Source organism: Gnatocerus cornutus, chromosome 2 (assembly GCF_029298725.1).
Source record: "Gnatocerus cornutus isolate USDA-ARS CGAHR chromosome 2, icGnaCorn1.1, whole genome shotgun sequence".
NCBI classification, from domain to species: Eukaryota; Metazoa; Arthropoda; class Insecta; order Coleoptera; family Tenebrionidae; genus Gnatocerus; species Gnatocerus cornutus.
This window is the reverse complement of record NC_142234.1, coordinates 2,327,402-2,345,258: the sequence shown is the minus strand read 5'-3', so window position 1 is coordinate 2,345,258 and position 17,857 is coordinate 2,327,402. Positions and strand designations below refer to the sequence as shown.

Genomic DNA, 17,857 nt, shown 5'->3' with positions numbered 1-17,857 from the left:
TGGTAGCAAAACAAATGAACCGCAACAATTATGATGATACACAGGTCTTCTTAAGGGGATATCGAACAAATTTCAGTATAGGGCAAATTCAATGAATTTTTCCAAACACGATTACTCGAAAACTATTTGAGTAAATTGCTTTCTGTTTTTTGCATATGAATCTGTTCAACGTGCACTATGTTGAATGCTATACAGGGTCCGGCAACACTTGTGTCCACCCCCAAAATCGTCTTTAATTTTAAAGATAAAATTTTGAAAATTTGCATACGCTCAATAGTTGACAAAACTCTACAAGCTGACCCAAAGATTTGTTTTTTATCACTAATACTTTTGGCGTCGCGACGCCTTAAAAATGTAATTTTTAGTTAATTGTGAGGGTTTGTGATATCAACCGCTAATTTAAATTTTTTTCAATATAAATGTGTTAAAAATATCTCAGTTGTCATTTTATATTCAATGCAAATTGTCTTCTAAATTTGAGAAAAAAATGCTGTTTTATCAAGTTAGTTTCCAATTTTATTACGTCAAAATTGGGAACTACGTTTACACCCATCTGTCAACATCTTGTGTCACAAATGACATCTATCCTTTGGTTCGCTTTAGATTATAATAAAAGTCATACTTGGTGAAATTGTCGTCTTGTCGATGTTAATTAATGAATTCCGGTGTCCATAAAGTGCAACATGCCCGTGATAATCTAAATTAACCTTTATAAGAGTGAATGAAGTGACTTGTGAAATTTTGGTGTAAACGTAGTTTGCCACTGCGCTGTCATAATTTTGAAAACTAACTTGATAAAACAACGTTTATTTCGCAAATTTTAAACACAATTTGTATTAGATTTAAAATAAAAACTCAGATATTTGTATCACAGTTATGTTGAAAAAAAATTGAATTCGCGAATTTTTCTGCAAAAACTCAAAAATCGCTAAAAATTATACTTCTTAGACGTCGCGACGCTAACCAAACCGTGATAAAAAATAAATTTTTGCGTCAGCTTCTAGAGCTTTGTCAACTATGAGCGTATGCAAAGTTTCAAAATTTTATCTTTAAAATTAAAGACGATTTTAGGGGTGGACATAAGTGTTGCCGGACCCTGTATATAATTTTTGTAAAATGATTCTTTAATGACTTTGATTAATTAAATATGAAAACTTGGCTAAAAGCGAAATAATTTTTAGCACTCTACATGCGTAGACTAATTTTATAATAATGTCGACCAAACCGATTTTTTTTAAAGTTAATAGTTTTTGAGAAATCGTGTTTGGAAAATTTCATATTCGAAGCATGTTATCCTTGTCTAGCAGTGACATCTCTTTTTTCTGTACCAGAGAGATCTGTCTGGTAGGTAGAAATGCGGGTACCATAAATCAATTTTGTAGCCGAAGGGATAGTTTACAACTGAAGCTTTTCCATAAACACACAAAATCTTAAATTTGCCTGAAACAAGATTTTTCTCTTTCATTCAAACTGAACGTAGCTTTGAGGACAATCATTTCAAAATTTTGAACTTTATATCTGATGAATTAGAATTTTAAATTGTTTTAGAATAGTTTAGGTGATAAATATTTGCCTTTATCTTTATTTTTTAAGATCTCGAACAAATTTCAATACATATAAGGCAAATTCAATGTACTTTTACAAACACGATTACTCGAAAACTTTTTTAGTAAATTGGTTTCTGTTTTTTGCATATGAATCTGTTCAACGTGTACTATGTTAAATGCTGTATACAATTTTTGTAAAGTGAATATTTAATGACTTTTTGATTAATTAAATACGAAAACTTGGCTAAAAGCGAAATAATTTTTAGCATTTCACGTGCGTAGACTTTTCAAAATTCACACATACGTATTTTGAGAACAACCAGACAGTAGTATAACGGCTTGTTGTCAAAATTATGACTTTGGGGTGGTGAAAAGACTGAAAAATTTTTCGTAATTTAAAGGTTTTAAAAGATATATCAATCACTGAAACAACAGAATATAATTATTATTTATAATTTAATTATTTATAGTTATGTTCACTATTTTTTGTTACATTTACAAAAATCTTGGACAAAATTCGAAGATCTCAGTGCATCTATTAATTCTACAATTTTTGCAATTACACAAATCCCACCTCTACGGGAAAAAATTTAATTTATTTATGAAGATAAACATTAAATAATAATAATGAGATATTGTAATTATTACGTTTCATGGGTGTAATTTGTAAAGTATCAGACTCTACTATCAAAGCATTTAAGATTCACTGGCCATGGGCAATAATAATTTGGCCATCAGTGCAGTCAAAACTATTAGCTATTGTCCTGACCACAAGATGATGGGAATAATAATCTAAACTACTCGGGCTGGGGTTTTTACAAGTAGTTTTTATTTATGGTTTTATTATCGCAGTAAGCAGACTGACCATGGGTAACTCACTAAAAGAGTGTCGTCTACAAATAATGAGGGTTGAAGGGAGATGCTACATTTGACGTTTGGATATTTAAAATGTTTCATATAATTTTTACTTTACGCCGAATTTTGAAGCAGAATTTACCGTTACAGTTTGTTAGATATCCCCTTAAGTTTAAAAGTATTCGAGAAAGGATAAAAAATTAACAACCAATCCCAAAAGCTTATTCTAGAGGTGGAGTAAAAGGCCATCCGAATTTCCTAGGCAACGAGAGTCTAATGTTTAACTGACCAATGGATGGTGGTATGTGTCCATAGTTACCAATTTTCAAATTCTGTTCTGCTCCAGGATTGGCTGCCGTTTTTTCGTCTTAACTCGATTATTTTTCGAGTTAGAAAATTTTTGTTTTGAAATTTTGGTTCAGAATTGTTGCCTTCATACGCCTTTTTTCTCTGGGTCACGAGTTCTGGGACACCCTGTATAGTACAAGTTCCATCATTGTAATTTTCTGCGACACAAACCATCTCACCATCAATTTGTGATCCAAAACATTATGCAACAACAAAAATAATGTTATTTTTTTCATATTTATCGTTAGAGACTGACTTACTTTTTAACATGTCATTATTGGTTTTGTCGAAATGTCGTTATATTAACAGAAAAAAAAATACTTTTAAAAACTTCTGTTTCACTACGAATTAAAAAGTGGGCACAAGATGACAATGAAAATTATTTCATTTAAATTAAATACAGGGTGTTTTTGAAATAAACTACCACACAAAACACGGTACTTGGTGAAGACAAGTAGAATCGATTGACAAAAATGTTGTAGGTAGAAGTTTTTTCGTTTTCGAGATAAAATTAATCAAATATTTAATTAAAATTTTCAGTTCGCCACTGGATTAAAGAATTTAGTCTTGATTGCTTAGCAACAATTCAAGGTTTGTTCTCTTAAGTGGATATTTTCATCAGTGGTGTTCCAAGTAAGTAGTTAAAGGTGTTTTCTTTTATATCGTTAAAAAATAAATAAAAAACAGTCAATTGAGTTCCTTAAGGCTGCGAAAGTGTTTAATTCTTTATAGTGTATTTTAAAAACACCCTGTATTCGATTCTCGAAATCACACTTAAACTTTACTCCACTAAATTTTTAGTAGGAGAAAATCAGTGTGGTATCAAGAGTAGTGTATTCTCCATCATCATACTAAAAAGTGCACTAATATTTTAGTGCGGTCTAAATATTATCTTGGCAACATCGCAAAAACAGTTTGTCAGGTTGACTGATCTCAAAAAATTAACCTCTCCAGTTAAATGTTCAACAAAAATAAATGCAGCATTAAAGTTCCCCACAAGAAATCATAGCAAAATGAACAAATTTTATGGTTTTTGCTACTTTTTGATACGATTTTTGACTCGTGAAACCATAATTGCATGAGAAATATCTCATCGTGGATCCAAACTTTTAGCGCAAGGTAAAAATTATAACTTGCGTGTTATTGAGAAGCAAAAGAAATCACCTAAACTTTCTGAACAACTTTTGGTTCTTGTACAAAACAAGTTTATGTCTATCTTCCAATCAGTGGTGTTGCAGAAGAAAAATATCATGATAACACTAAAACCACCGCAATTTTTGGAGTAGGATTTGCAAGGTCTTGAAATTAAATGTGTCTTCAGTAAATCGAAAAGTTTTACGGAGTTTTCTATCTTCCACATTTTTAAGGAATTTTCTATATATTTTGGTTTCATGTAAATTTGCTACTACTATATCTAAGTTAAGACCTTCGTCTAGATTCTTCTTCTAATTACATTGCTTTATCAAAAATTTTGCCAATCTAAATACATTAGCATGCAATTTAGTCTACTATCGACCACACTAATAATTTCATACTGAAAGTTCAGTACACAAATGTTCACAGAACGTCGAGAATAGACTTTTTTATTTTTCACACTAAATATGGATATTTAGTGCACTAAAACAAATCAGCACATTTCGAGAATCGCACCCCTGGCGAACTTCAGGATCATTTCACTAACTGCTATTTTGGGTTGCTGTTTTTTTCCATTTGCTAACAAAAAGATAAAGAACAAAAATGAATTTTTAACGTAAAACCGCATTTGATTTTCATAGTTTATTGGTTTTTTTGTTTTATTTTATGAATATAATTATTAATTTTCCCAAACGAGAAACAAATAAATTATAATTTTTCTTGGAGACAACTCACACAAATGGTATTTATATTCTTTAGAAGAAAGCCAAATTACTACTATATGACTATATTAACAAAAAAATCAGATAAATATGATTTTTGTAAAATTTTGTTACACAGTGTAATAAATCCGGCAATCATCATTTGACAATGCCGTTGTGTCAGCAGATGATCAGAAAACTCAAATGTTTTTTATGACCAATAATCAATAATCAATAATAAAGCGGCATAATTATTCTCACGATCGTCAGTTTGACCCCATCCAAAGTTCCTCATGCCTGCTGATCAAAATCTGGATAAACGAAAGCGGCGACATTTAGTCTAATTAGGGTCGACTGTTGAAAGAGTTGAAGATCCTAACTGGATGGTGAAAAAAGTACCACTTAAATTTCATTCTGCTTAATTATAAAAAGTGTTTGTTAAGTGGATATTCGTACCGATCGATGCAGCTTGCTGAAGTGACCACAAATTGCCTCTCAGTCCGTCTTTCCGTCTTCAACAGTAATGGCGGCGACGTATGGAAATTTACCGACTGTAGCATTTTGGCCACCAATGATGCGTGTACCTAAGTGACGCCGCGAAATTCGTACAAATGATGTATTCAATTTTTGTAGAATAGAATAGTTTCTTATGATTTTTAAAACTTAAAACAATGATAAATGACTTTAAGTTCAAAAGACGTCAAAATGTGAAGATTTTAGAACAAATTTGAGAATTTTGATGCATTGAATTGTGCACGAACAGTACTTAACAGTACACTTCGATACATAAATACATAAATCCTCTCAAATTTGACGAATAATACCTTGAATTGTCGATTTAAAATAAATAGTGAGTTATTTTTATCGTCATAATTGATTGTCTCGAAATTTAGGTAGAATTAGGAACCATAAAAGCATAAAAGCAAAGCAAAGAAAACATTCATTTAAAAAATGTGTGACTAATTTAACACAATCTAACAATGTATTTTACAACACGAGACTTAAAACTGACGATAAAAATAGAATAAATGTCAAAATTTGAATGCAGATAGTCTAATCAAAAAGATAAGATAGAGCGCAGGAGCAAATTTACAATGTTTTACAATAACTATGCAAGTAATAAAAAAACTTAAGCTACCTAAGTGGATTTAAAATGATTGTATTTAATTTAGAAGAACCAGTCTAAAATGCTGTGATTCTTGGAATATACAGGTGTTCCAGAAGTCGCGCCCCACAGAAAAAGGGCACATGCCAGCAGCAATTGGAATGGCAAATTTGACGAGAAGAACTGACTAGATCAATTGATATTCGAATGAAAACAGAAAAGCGATAGCCAGAGCTTTTCCGTAGGTTAAATGTACAAATTTCAAATTTATTAGAAGGCAACAAGACGTTTTTAAAGTCTATTTGATACAGTGTAATGTTACTGTGACAGTATTCTGTCTAATGTACGGATGAATTTTTAAATTGTCAAACTTGCATGAAATAACAATAATTTCAAAAAGATTTTCATCTAGCCACCTCTAATTTCTCATACAAATTTAAAAATGCCTCTTTACGTTGGATACATAACCTTAAAATACTGTTAAAAAATTATTAGGTACCTACAATAACTAGATCGCTAAGGGGATAAAACTGCCTCAGCCTTTGCTTAATTTTGCTGTTTGTTGTTTAAATTCGTTCCCTTATGGCGATTTTAACGTTTGACAAGTGACATCATTGACAGAAGTCCAAAGTGACAGGACTAGTACAATGCGAGCGGCATTCCAAAGGTAACTAGATGAAAAATTTGAAACACGGTGTATCTACAGGATGTCCCAGAACTCGCGCCCCAGAGAAAAAGGGCTTATGGAGGCAACAATTCTGAACCAAAATTTCGAAACTATAATTTTTTAACTCAAAAAATAACCAAGATAAGACAAAAAAACTGTAGCCAATCCTGAAACTGAACAGAATTTGAAAATGGGTAACTATGGACACATACTATCATCCATTGGTCAGATGAATATTAGACTCTCGTTGCCTAGGAAATTGGGATGGCCTTTTACTCCACTTCGGGATTGGTTATTAACTTTTTATCAGTTCTTGAATACTATTAAATTTAGTCAATTTTTGTTTAGAAATTTACCATCTGTATTGCTGTCGGCACCCTCCCTTGCTCTATGGGGCGCGAGTTCTGGGACACCCTGTATAGTGTTCATTTGAAAAAACAACACTATTGTCGTGTCTGATATTGGGACTAAAATCTTCGTACTTTATTCGGGTACACCTGTATAATTATTTTTGTACACCGGTTAAATTTCCTCCGTCTAAATTTAGAGACACGCAATTTCCCAGACTCACACAATTAATAAAATGACTGAGCTGATTTTAGAATACTTTATTTTATTTTGAGAAAACAAAATAAAAAATTACACTTTTGCAATTTTAAATTTAAATTATTAGTATAAACAAGAAATTTGTTGTCCCAGCAAATTTGGCCAAAACGAATAAAATTGTTACTTTTTGGGAGCTGCAGACAAAATACAGGTGACCTAGAACTCATGAGCCAGAGAAAAAAAGGTGTGGAAGCCACAATTCTGTACCAAAAATTGGAAATAACTTTTTAGCTCAAAAATAATCGAGTGAAGACGAAAAAACTTCAATTTGAAATGTATCTATCAAATACAGTAGGGCCTCGTTAATCCGGAGAGGCAAAAACAAGACCCTTTCCGGATTATCGAGGCGTCCGGATTATAGTATGCCATATTTAACGGTAATAAAACACATGTTTAACTTTAGTTTCTTTAATCAATTTTTTAATGAAAGCATAAAGACAAAAATGTACATGTTTATGTAGAAAAACAGTAAGTTAAATTACATAAAACATTAGTTAATTCTTCTTCAAAAAATCTGTAATACTCAAAAGAGTGACAAAAAACTAACGCATTGGCTCATGGCAGCCCGCCCCCGCCCGTCACCTCGCAAAGCCCAATGCCCGGCCGGATTACAGCGATCACCGAACAAGCAAGAGTCCGGATTACCGAGGCTCTACTGTAGTTAATTGAGTTGACAACAGTTTTCGAGAAGAACGGGTAATTCCAGAAAACAAAAATACTATAAATACTATGAATTTGGATATAAAAGTAGTAGGAATTCCACTGCAGACTTTGAAAATTGTGTATTGAAAAAATATGAATCAGTTTGAATAATAAATGGTAAAGACTAATATTTAGTAACAATATAAAACACGCATTAAAAAAAATTAATCCTAACATTTATCAAAAATACACTAAACTAGTTTTCTTTAAATGAGCGAGACAAGCTTCTGAGCAAACGTCCAAACCCCATTGAACTCCTTTCGTTCAAAAACTGGGCGATGTCATTTTCTTGCCTTTCGTTAGCATAAACCATAGGTAAGTTGCCAAATTTATCAGCAACATCAGTTTTACATCCACGATTAACCAATAATTTAACCGTTTCAAATGAACCACTTCTACAAGCATAATGAATTGGTAATAAACCATTCTGATCTGAAACATTGGTGAAAGCATGTTTGTCTATCAAAAACTGAACAATTGCATGTCCGACGCTATTATTTCTAGCACAAGCGTAGTGAATTGGCAAAACAGTTTCTTTATCTGCAAAATTAAGCTTCACACCTTTGCTCACCAAAAGCTGTACTGTTTCAAATTGCCCACTTTTACAAGCGTGATGAAGTGGTAGCAAACCGTTTTGATCTGCAAGGTTCAAAGCGACCTTTCTTTGTGTTAAGAATTTTGCTATAGAATGCCCGTCCATGGAATTTCCACAAGCGTAATGAATGGGTAAGGCGCCTTCGTTGTCTGGAACGTCAACACCAAAACCGCTGTCTACTAAAAGTTCCACTGTGTTTAATTTACCAGTTCTGCAAGCGTAGTGGATTGGTAACAAACCGTTCGCATCTGCTACATCTAATTTTACATTTTTTTGCATTAGAAATGTTAGAATTGAATGCCCACTCCAGAAACTGGCACAAGCATAATGAATTATGAAAACACCGTCATTGTCTGACATGTTTGGATCGAAACCTTTGTCCACCAACAGTTGTATTGTTTCCAGTTGTCCGTTTTTGCAAGCGTGGAAAATTGGTAAAATGCCTTCATTGTCTGGAAGATTTAGATTGGAACCTTTGGTTACCAAAAACTCGACTAAGTTCACAAGACCACGCCGACAAGCATAGTGAATTGGTAACACGCCATCGTCGTCTGGGGTGTCAAGAATCGACCCCTTTTCCACCATGAGTCTAACGATGTTAAAACGATCGTTTTTGCAAGCGTGATGAATTGGTAACAAATTCTTCTCATCAGGAATGTTTAATTTGGAGTCATTGTTTACTAACAGTTCCATTATTTTCAAACAATCGTTTTTGCACGCGTGGTGAAGTGGCAACAAACCTTTTTCGTCTGGAGTGTTAAGATCAGAGCCTTTATTCACCAGCAGTTCTACCGTATCGAAATTATCACTCATGCAAGCATAATGGATTGGTAACCGGCCCTCTTTATCTGGAAGATTTAGATCAGAACCTTCTTTAATCAGAAGCTCCACTGTTTTAAAATTTCCACTTTCGCAAGCGTCGTGAATTGGAAGTTTCCCATTGTTATCAATCGCCATAAAATCCGAACCTTTGTATATTAACATCATTATAACGTCAAGAGAACCCTTTTCACAAGCATAATGCAGCAAGGTCTTATAGTCACTGCAGCGCAAAGTTAACAAGTACTCAAACAAACCTCCCTTTTGGGATTTGAAAATTTCCGAAAATTTTGTGAAATTGTCCAGAAAAACGCGATGATACTTCATTTCAAGCATCACTTTGGCCAGACTATTCCTGGACTGACACCTTAAAATAAACGCCAAAAAACTGACCAAATCGATTTGAGACAGTTTGGAGCTTAAATTGTGCGAATCTCCAATATAATCGAAGAAAAATGCGTTGTCTTTCTTCACCGCGTAGAATAAAATTGTTGGCAAGTAATCGGCGTCGAAGTCATCAATGACGGTATTAAAAAACTGAATCAAAAATGGGTAAAACAACAGAATATGCAGTGTAAACAACGACATGGTATTAAGACTATCAAATTTTTTCTTAATGATTTTATAGTCAAGAATTTCTTTGATGTCAGTTGTCGCCGTTCCTCGCTTGAACTTAAATTGTTTATCACCTTGCAGTTTCAGCATTGGCACGTTTTCACTCCAAGCGCACGATAGACATAGTAGATCCCGTTTTATTTCATCTCTGTATTTTAGATCGTCCCGCGTACATTCTTTGAACATCGAGAAATTTTTCACCATTATTGCCATCGCAGGTTTTGAACTTTTAGTCAACATCAAATCCAGGAAAAACCGAATGTTATTGTTTTTTTCGTTCGCAATAAATATCTTCAAATTCGCCCGATTCTTGCTGTTCTCAAATAGATACAAAGCGGCAAAATATTCACCGTACGAATTGTGAGAAAACTCGACGTTAACTAAATCAGGGACGTTTTTGATAAACCCGATTTCATCCCCTGTTAACTGTGTTTCTTTGAGGAAGTTTTTAGTTTTTCCCGGAAAATAGTAAACTTGGTTGAAGAGTTTGGTCCAGGAGTCATCCAAGTAAACGTTGTAAGCCACGTCTGTGTAAAATTTGACGCGTTCTTTCTTTTTGTTGTCACACTGGGTGGCGTTACTGTTGATGTTCAAATCTTGGTTCTTTTTCTCGGTGAAAAAGACGACGAATTTTTCCTCAATAAAATGCTCGTACAAGCTTAGAATCGAAAACTCGCCTGTCAAAAGTGTTAAATATTTGTTTCTGTCTCGTATCAGCAACTCTGTCAACATGTAAGTCTGCAGCGGAATGCCCAAAATATCATTATTTGAATAGGTTTGAATGTTCGATTTGATAGTACCAGCAATGCTTTTTATCTCGCTATCATTCGCGTTTAGGCGATTTTGAATGTAAGTTTCCTGTTCTTTCTCGTCAAACTGCGTGATATCTCGAGCAAAAGTACCAAAGTAGTTCTCTAACTCTCTTTTCAAATTATTTCGCGAAGTCACCCATTGATTAAAACCGTACTCTTCCATTCCTGTTAGAATTTTGATTAGTTTCGTAATGACTGTCAGTCTGTTCTCGCACACTTCGTCCAGTCCGTCCCAAACGATCCTAACTCTCTTCTTCTTAACGAAAGACGCGAAAATCTCTTGACAGTCGCCGTGAAGAGTTGCAGTTAGAAGCAACTCGACGAATTTCCTGGCGTCTTCTTGGTGTCGCTCGAAGTGTTGATCGTGGTTTCGAGCGTGGATCACCACGGTCCAAATATCAGAAGAATGATTGTTCTTCAGGCTTGTTATTAAGGTGCTTTTCCCCATTCCAGGATTAGCGCAGATTAAGTTAATCCCACTTTCATAGTCGGCGAATAATTCGGATTCGTGGATATCCACGCTGGTGTCTTCCAACTGAAATTTTCTTAATTGCTTGAAATTTTTGATGGGACAATTCTTGTTGCTTCTCATCCATTCTAGACGATTTTTATCCAAATATTTGAAGCGGTGGATGAGTTTCGACGGGTGTAAGGAGCAGATTTCTTGAAACTTCTCGTTGCTAATTTCGTTGGTGTAAATGACTTCATAGTCTTCCTGGATCGCTGCCTCTCCAACTGACACGCATTTGACGTTTTGAAGTTGATTCTTAAAAAGGTCTTTGTTTTGCACACCTGTGATTACCGATAGGGTTTTCTTAGGAGTCGTTTTTAGAAATTGAAGGTCTATCACTACTTTTGTCAGTCGGCGCCTCATGTGACAAAGAGGAAGTGTTTGTTTTGCCTCTCCTATTGGAATTGGCCCTCTTACCATTTTCACAAGATCGTCAATGCTGATTTTCCCATCCAGTTCTTCGTTCATGTCAATCAAGCATCGGATTTTAGTTTCTTGTTGGTTTTCAATTGAAAAGCTAAAAGTGTCTAGAATCTTTTTATACACATTGTGTGACCTCAAATCGGACAACTTTCTTAATATTTTCGGTAACTTCCAATTGCCGCTCTCCAAAATTATCACATGTTTTTCCTCGCAAACCTCAATGGCTTTTTCTACCCGTGAAAAGTCTTTGATTATAAGAGGACACTTTTCCAGAAGCCATAAAATTTGATTAGTTGCTTTGCTGTCTCCACTAAGCTCGTCCCTGTCTTTTATACTGTGAAGAAAAAGGAAAAATTCGTTGTTTTTCACATTAACTTCTGAAACAACGTCCGCATTTTGTATACTGTCCACCCAAAAAGTCTTAATCTCTTCGAAATTCTCCGGACTGATGCACGTATAATCGAACTTTGTAATCGCGTTTCTGATCATTTTACGTTTTTCGTCCACTTGTTTGGTCGTGGAAAAGGACAAACTCTTCATGTGCGGGTGCGTAACGCAAAGAAAGAGTTGTTTTTTGATCCATGCCTTGTTGAGCTTGCCTTTGTTTCCTTTTGCTAGGCTCCAGCTGGTGATAAAATCCAGAAACTTTCGAAAGGTGTCTTCATCGCCGTGTAAATTCTCCACGCACATCTCTAGTGCGAGCTTTTTGATTTTAGCCACATCAGCTTGGTTTGTGTACAACGAAAAATTTTGAAAAAAATCGTTGTATTTCTCGTTTTCCAATCTAAAACAACTTCCGTTCGTTGAGGTTGTTAACAGTGGGTTTTCATCAACGGTTTTCAAGTCGAGTTTGATTGCTTCACTGTTGAACTCAATTTCAATTTCGTTTTGTTGGGACGTTAGGGCTTCTTTGCAATTTGTGTACAAGATCATTTGAACGTTGCCAAACTGTTTGAGTTTTTGGAAATCTCCAATGTACTTCATAATGCTAAAATCTCCTTTGTTGCCTTTCAGGTGGTTGGTTTTTAACACTTTATTCTCTTTATGCTTCAACTGCAGAGCATAAAGAACTGGTTCTTCTTGCTTGAAGTATTTGACTTCTATAACTACATCATCGAACGATCCAAAGTTATCGTCGTTTGAAGACAAATAAAAGTTTTCGACATTTTTGTCGAAGACTAGTTCTAAGGTTATGTAAGCCATGTACAGGTGCTCATAGTCTTTGCCGAGATCTGTCGTCCCGGATTTTTTCTTAAAAACCTATAAATGAAGCAAAATCTAATTTTGAATCAAAATTGATTTTATGTCAATATAATTTACTATAAAGTTGTTTTGACAATTGTATATAAAAAAAATAAGTTATGTAACTTGCCGATTTAACAACAAGATGTGTAGGAATGAGAAAAAATTGGACTTACCTCTCCAGAAGCTAAGGAGACTCGTTGACTGCGCCTGTTCTCTTCGTTATTCTGGAAAATATGAGCATTGCAATGATTCTCTGAAAACGCGTTGTTTTGTACAAAAAAATTTCTACTTAACAACGACTACGATTGGACAACAAAAAAATACTCACATTTGAATTTGAATCGTCTGAACTAGAAGCATTGCAACTCTAAAAATAAATACAAAAACTTAAAATGCAAACTATAGAGTGTTGGGCGCGAGCGAAGCGAGCGATTGTACGAGAAAAACATTTAGGAGTAACACTTACTTCGAATAAAGTTCCAATTGAAGAAGACAGTTCTCCATTTATTTGGGACATCTGAAACAAAGTGAAAATACCTAATCAAATTTTGGTTTTAAAAATTTGTAGTTAGCTTCTGTATTGCATAGTTTCAAAAAGAATTTAAAAGTGATTAAACTTGGCTTTTTGGGATTTGTTAAATTAAAATTGCATGGTTCTAAGCACATGAACCAGAATTTTAATACTCTGAAAAAAGCTAAAATAATAATAATTGAAGAATCCACAAATTTTAAGCAAAATTTGTACTATAGCAGTAGAAAATTATTGAAAGTAGAAATTGTTTCTGAGTCTAAATCTAAAGCCCGTTTTGCTCCCTCAGGGCCGGATTCAGAAATATGTTAGTTTTCTAAAATGTATTATTCTGGGCTTCGTTAGCATAAAAGTCAATTCAAAACTCAATATGTGTATAGGAATCAGGATGTTTAAGCAATATGTGCCTAGAAATCAAAATTTGGAAACAATGACATTGATTTTTTAATGAAATCGACAAAAAATAGTAAGAATTTTTTTTATACTTTTGAATGTTTTTTTGTCTTGCAATTTTTTTGACACGTCAGCTTTCCACAAATGTTTTAAGAAGTGCTTATATGCATGTGATGATTATAGATCGTTAAAAAACTCATTAAATTAGCTTTCAAAATGCTGTCAAGCATTGCTATAACTTTGCAAGTTAAAAAAAAATGCCAAAAATAAATTTTTGTACGTACAATCGAAACCAAAAAAATTGCCTCTAGGCTCAACTGGTAATGAAATCTATAAACTTTTGAACCTTAAACAGTTATTTATTCCAGTTTTGGCAAGTATAGCTTCACAATTTGTATGAATTGGGTTTTAATTGGAATTCAATTGGAATTCAACACGTCTTTGTTGCACTTTACAGCAGTTTGTCGATTTGATTTTACCCAAATAATTATAAAATTGAGGGTAATATCGGTATCTTGATGTAATATGCAAAACTATGGATAGATGGCGCCATCATAGATCGGAAAAAAATGTTTGCGGCCAGAAAAACTTACTTTTAGGCCGTTTTTGAGGCTTAAAAATTCCATTTTCAGTTTAAATTGCCTAAAAAATTATTTTTTTAAATATTTCTGAATTCGGATTTGCTGATGGAGCAAAACGCTTCAAAATTTGTTTCAACGATTAGATAGTATAGTATTAAAAGGGTCCACATATCCACACATTTTTATCACATATCTAGTTGCATGTCAACAAAATAGGTACGATTCTATCTTTAATATTTTATCATAATGATTAGATAGGGTTTGCATTTAATGGATCATCCTTTAAGTTTTTCAAGTGTGCACTCAACTGATTTCTGTTTTTTTTATGTACTTGTAAGTACCCCTGAACCCCTACACTTAAGTACAATTAAGAAGCGAATCTAGAGCATTAACTCCTCTAAATTTCATTAATGTGGTATTAAAACTACACAAATTACAGAACTTTTTAGAACCCCTGTGGAAATTTTTAGTTCGAATGCAAATCAATATTTCTAAAAATTCTACTTCTTGCTCTAAAACTTTAAAATTTAACACACTTAAGAAACAGGTCCAATGCCGCAATTTCACTAAATTTCATCGTCTTGGAATTAAAACTGCACAAGTTACGGAATTTTATAAAACCCGTGAAATATTTTTTAGTTTGAATGAAACTCAAAATTTCTATAAATTTACTAATTAGCAGCTAAATTATAAGATTTCTTAGAGTTTCTTTAAATTTTTTAAAATTCTCCGGAACATTTCAGGAGTTTCTAGGAATCTCTCTAGGAATCTCAAGTTAACATTTTTAAGGGTCCTTTTGAGATATTTAGGATTTTTTATAAATAAAAAAAATCCCAAATTACATATAATTCTCAAGAATTCTCCAGAATTTTTTCGAGAAATCATGAAAATCCTTGAATAATAAACGTAATTTAATAATAAATGACACTTCAATGACGTTTCGCCACCTGTTTTGTACGTCATTTTTCTTGCAAAGAATTTACCAATTTACAAAAAAGCATTTTTAAAAAATAGCAGGACAAATGTTACAGCTCTTGTTTGACATTTGGCAAAAATTGCAGGAGTTTAAAACAATCAGCATAGTGTAACTCGCTCAGGCCAATCACAAAGCCGCATTTTAAATATAATGCCAACAAAAAAATTTTTGCAAGAAAAATTAAATTGAATTTTGGTTACAGTCGCGACTTATTTTGGATGTAAAAATCATTTGACAAAATTCTTCTTACTTTTGACAAAATTGCTTGACTTTCACATGTCAAATTGACAGTAATGCATAATCTGCACTCGAATGTTCAAAATGTCTATAAAATGATGACCAAAACTATTTGGTCGCGTCTGTATTACTTATTTATTTAAATTCTTAGATTTTCGATTTGATTAGATTGTGAATTGCCCAAATTTTCTATTTTTTTTTAATTGAATCCTAAATTGGATATTATTAATTTTATTCTTTACATTTTGTCGATGTTCTTTAAACTCTTAAAAATATTGTTTTAATTTGCTTAAAACTTTAGCTTTAGATTTCCAGATTCTTGTTTTCTTGTTTTATTTAAACTTTAGATTTCTTACTCTTTACTACATCCGATTTTTATTTTATTTTTTTTAATTATTCGATATTTTTATAAACCACTTAAAAAAAATATCGTAAATATTTGCATTATCTTAAACAAATCACCAGTTTCTTAGAATCTCTGCATTTCAAGTCGTTTTAGCTTCCGTTTTTTTTATTTTATTAATTATTTTAACTTGAAGCCACCAGCAAATTAATATTTGTACACCGTGTTTCAAGTAATTTTTATCTAGTCGCTTAGTGATTTTCCATGCAAATTTAAAAATGCCGCTCTACGAAGATAATGATTAGATTGGTTGTACAACTTGAAAATACTCTTCAAAAATTGATTGGGTAACTTTGTAAAATCTTGATCACTAAAGGAATAAAGTGTCTAATTTTGCTTTTTATTGTTCAAATGTGACGATTTTGACGTTTGACACTAAAATTGACAGAAGTCCGAAGTGACAGAACTAGTAGAACACAACAGTGCGAATTACATTACAAAATTAACAAAATCAAATTTATTTTGAATGTAGGTTCTACTATTAAAACAATTGTTTATTTTTGAAACTGATTAAAACTGAAGTGGTTCAATAAAAAAAAAATTGCTTAGTCTACTTATCTGTGTTTCAAAACTCAACAATTAGATAGGAGATTATTATTGTTGAAATTTCGTAACTTTGGTTTAAATTCACCCTCCTTTTGGGTCATAGAGTTCTAGAAAGTCTGATTTACATTGCAACTTTTTTTTTCAGTTAATATTTTTTCAGAAGGCGAGCAAGGAAGGCTCTTACTTTAGACATACTTAATACATATTTTATATACTGCTAGACACATATTGTCTAAATTTTGTTGTCTTCTAATCTTGGAAACAGAGTGTTTAGCAGAATTTATAATATTATTTATATGAGATTAGAAGACGAAACAGCATTAAAATGGACGAAAATCTTACAACAATTTGAACTCTTGGAAATTGCAAATCTTCTTGCCTGCCATTCTTTAATTGAACAAATTGGGCCAAGTTGCAAAATTTTGACATAACATAAAATTTTAGGAAAGCGAGATTTTTCACTGACCCACACCACAAATCATTATTTTTGTTAAATAAAAACAGATTTACTGTACCTCAATATCTTCTGGTGGTAGCTCAGATGTTGTGTCATCGCCTTGAGACATCTGTAGCAAAAAACACGAATTGGTATTTTAATTTAACATTTAATAACAGTCATTTACTTCTCTAAAATTTCAAGAGAATTTTAAAACAGTCCATTGAATTCACTGAAGCGTCTTATAAAAACTGATTTTTATCAGGTACTGCTTTTAACTAACTTTTATCTATCTAATTTGAGACTGATCAGATAATTGTCGTATTAGACGTAAAAATGTAAGTAGGCATTTCTGATAAGAAAAGAGCCCGTGAAAAATATGACATACAGTTTTCAGTCATTTTCATCCTGCCTTTGCGCAAAATGTCCTTTAGGTAATGAATTCATTTAAAAGTAAAATTATTGCACAGAAATCGTTAATTTTGGCATTAAATTTTTATTCTTCGATTCATCATATCTTGCAAAATTGAAGACTTGGATTTTTTTACATTTTTCCGGTGATCTATGGCATTGTTCGCTGATACAGTTTCACGGTGGTGCGCGACTTTCCAGACATCCTGTATGTACGAGGATAGATTGATAAATTCAGGCCTTGGATAAAAATTTTATATTGCAATTTTTTGCACTTCTTCGACCCTCATTAGTGTCAGTTCACAAGTCAATCGGTGACTAACACCTGCATAAGACATCCTCAAAAAGGAAAAATGGAAAAATTTGAAATTCGCGCCGTTATAATTTTTTTTATTTTTTTATTAATAATTTATTGATTTAATCATTTATAACAACTGAATAATTGTAAATATTTATGAATCCTTGAGAAAAGTTAATATTTTCTTTATTTACAATTGCCGTTTCGGCATGTGTAACTTTCCTACAATCTGTATGAATCAGGTTTGATGTGCTTTTTGATGTTATTGGAGCAGCACTGCTAGACATGTTCATTTGCATAATTCAACACGTCTTTGTTGCACTTTACAGCAGTTTGTCGATTTCATTTTACCCAAATAATTA

General features: G+C 32.9%; 1 protein-coding gene across 1 annotated transcript; it reads right to left on the bottom strand.

The window, feature by feature from the left end:
• Positions 1–7,515: 7,515 nt before the first annotated feature.
• Positions 7,516–17,047, bottom strand: LOC148178132 (uncharacterized). The gene is made up of 6 exons (XM_088030919.1): positions 16,974–17,047; positions 16,866–16,916; positions 13,152–13,202; positions 13,014–13,052; positions 12,859–12,909; positions 7,516–12,700 (listed from the first exon to the last, which is right to left on the bottom strand). Exons 2-6 carry the CDS (start codon positions 16,914–16,916, stop codon positions 7,862–7,864), a joined length of 5,031 nt encoding a protein of 1,676 aa, XP_087887045.1. The 5' UTR covers positions 16,974–17,047; the 3' UTR covers positions 7,516–7,861.
• Between the last annotated feature and the right edge of the window lie 810 nt (positions 17,048–17,857).

Excerpts from the sequence above, each read along its gene's own strand:
- LOC148178132 (XM_088030919.1), bottom strand. The coding sequence starts at position 16,916 with ATGTCTCAAGGCGATGACACAACATCTGAGCTACCACCAGAAGATATT. Across the intron at positions 12,910-13,013 it reads CAGACGATTCAAATTCAAAT|AATAACGAAGAGAACAGGCG; the intron begins GTGAGTATTTTT and ends CATATTTTCCAG. Across the intron at positions 12,701-12,858 it reads TCTCCTTAGCTTCTGGAGAG|GTTTTTAAGAAAAAATCCGG; the intron begins GTAAGTCCAATT and ends CTTCATTTATAG.